Source organism: Emiliania huxleyi, assembly GCF_000372725.1.
Source record: "Emiliania huxleyi CCMP1516 chromosome Unknown EMIHUscaffold_198, whole genome shotgun sequence".
Lineage (NCBI taxonomy): Eukaryota > Haptophyta > Isochrysidales > Noelaerhabdaceae > Emiliania > Emiliania huxleyi.
In genome coordinates, this window is record NW_005200615.1 from 167,447 (window position 1) to 169,698 (window position 2,252).

General features: G+C 63.8%; 1 protein-coding gene across 1 annotated transcript in view; it reads left to right on the plus strand.

Annotated features, from left to right (window-relative positions):
- EMIHUDRAFT_113747 (putative protochlorophyllide reductase) overlaps window positions 1-2,252 on the plus strand; it is a gene marked incomplete at both ends in the record, with an annotated part of 6,858 nt that overhangs the window by 3,956 nt on the left and 650 nt on the right. The window contains 2 exons of the mRNA XM_005781899.1: window positions 854-900; window positions 1,974-2,008. Coding sequence (XP_005781956.1) covers window positions 854-900; window positions 1,974-2,008 — 82 coding nt within the window. The remainder of the gene's footprint in view (window positions 1-853; window positions 901-1,973; window positions 2,009-2,252) is intronic.

The window sequence follows — 2,252 nt, forward strand, 5'->3', positions numbered from 1 at the left end:
GCTCGCCCGGAGGGGACTAACTGCTCCCGGGGGGGAGGCGCGCCCGAAGCAAATCGCTAGCGGGGGATGGGCTGCCGCTCGAGGCCGCCGACGCGTCGCGGGGAAAGCCGGCCAACTAGGCGGCTCGGCGCGGCGGCGCGGGCTGTGTGCAAAAGGGCGTGCGGGGAGAGGCTCCCGGCCGACGGTGGAGGGAGGTCCTGAGGGCGATGGGGGAGCATCCCATGCCCGAGCTCTCACCGAGTGTCTGTCTCGGCTCGAGACGGAGCCCTTCGGCGCCGCGGGCGCGCGGGGAGGAGGGCGTCGCATGAGAGTGTCGTGGTCTGTGTGTATTCTTTTGCCGCCCTCGCCATGGCGCACATACGGAGTCTGTATAGAGAGCAGACTAGGTCCAGCCCTGGGTGGCGCAAGATCTGAGGTTTTGTGACAATCCTCAGATCCGTGTTTTTCTCGTTGTTTTGTCGCTCGCTCCGCTCGCCACCTCACGCTCCGTAGCCCGGCCATGGCCAGTACCCCGCGTCTCAGTGAGACGCGTGGTACCATCCAACTCCGGTCGACGGGCTCGAATGCGCTCAGCCTCAGGAGGGACAAAACCGCGCGAATTCTGCACGCCTCGCTGCACCGCTGGCTTGACTGAATCAGGCAGCAGCAGGCTGCTGCTGCTGCCACAGCAGCAGTCTGCTGCGGCCCTAATACGCAAGTTGATGACTAGCAGCACTGCCGGGGGCATTCGAGCCGATACAGCCGGTGTGCTGTGCACTGCCACCTGCCCGCGGCTACGCACAATGTGCGCTCGCATTGGATGAGCCCTGCTGATGGACCTGCATCGCCTAGCTGCACGAGAGCAATGCCGCAGGCAGTGGCCGTGGCATACACTGCGAGCACACTTGGTGCAGCTGCGAGGTGCAGCAAGAGCACGTCGTTCCTGCCTCTGATGCCACTCTCGCGGCTTGCAGCGCGTCACTCGCGCATGCTCTCCAGGAGCTATGGCGGGCGCGTGTGTGGGGCTGTAGCCTGTGTTTGGCCGGTTCTGACCCGTTTACTATCAGTATCATGTCCGGGCCACAAAAAATCGCACACGGGTAGCGGCTCAGGGGCCCAGTAAGTCGCGGAATCGCCAAATGTCACAACCTGCGCCACCCAGGGCTGGACCTAGTCAGCAGGACGCTGCGCTGGCGCGACAAGTGGAAGTGCCGAAGAGGCAAGTGGGACAGAGAGGACGCGGGGCTGCTACATAGACGAACATACAGTTACAGATCGTGCTTCGTGGCCGTTCTTCACAGGCACTGGGCCGACCTGCGGCCGTCGCTACGAGCGGGTGCCTCAAAGTCAGCCTCCGGAGGCTATTCGTCGCGTCGAGCCTGCGGTGGCCGTGACATGCGCTGCAGCGGCGAGGCGCCGTCGCCACGATCGCCGCCAGCGGCTGCCGGCTGACGGCTGACCACGGCTGCGGCGAACGGCGACGGCTCGGTTCGCGTTCGCTCCGCGAGGGTGCGACTGAGCCTGCCGCGCTCGATCTGGGAGCCACTCGGCGCCAGGTCGAACGGCGGTCGGCTCGGCCACTGCGAAGCCCACTAGCGAAGCCCACAGAGTGGGAGACTCCTATCACCGCCTCTGCCACCCACGGCGTGAGCCTTGGCCGCCTCTGTCAGTGTGCCCGTGATAGTGAGAGACTGCCAGTGAGAAGCTGGAGGAATCGCTAGTCGACAGAGATCGCCAGTGGAATAGGGAGTCCACCGTGCTGCGAGCCTGTCGCTGTCCCTTGTCAGGAGCAGGAGAACTAGGAGAGCGCAACCAGTAGGAGGCCCGCGCCTGCCCCCGTGCCGCCGGGTGCAACTTTGTCCTATACGAGAGGGGAATCCCTGGGACCCTGTCGTGTGGGTGAACCCTGCCCAGCCCCCCTCCGTGTCGCGATGCGCTCCCCGCTCCCATTCCCCTGTGTCCCTGATCGTCCGTACAAGATTCTGCTCGCGCAGGTGGGGACCCTGCGCCTTCTCCCACCCCTTGTTTGGTGTGTCCGTTTTATTTATTTATTTATACAGGACGCGGTACAAACGGGGTACACCAAAAGGCACGGGCTGCCTGCACGGCGTTATGTATGTATGTAGAAAGATGAACAACAGTCAGGCTCGGACTGGACACCAACGCGGTATGGGTGGACGCGAGACAGATGATGACGACACGCACGAGCGACACACAGACACAAACAAGCTCACAAGACACACAGCCAGCTGGCTGCCACACACCTTGAGTTG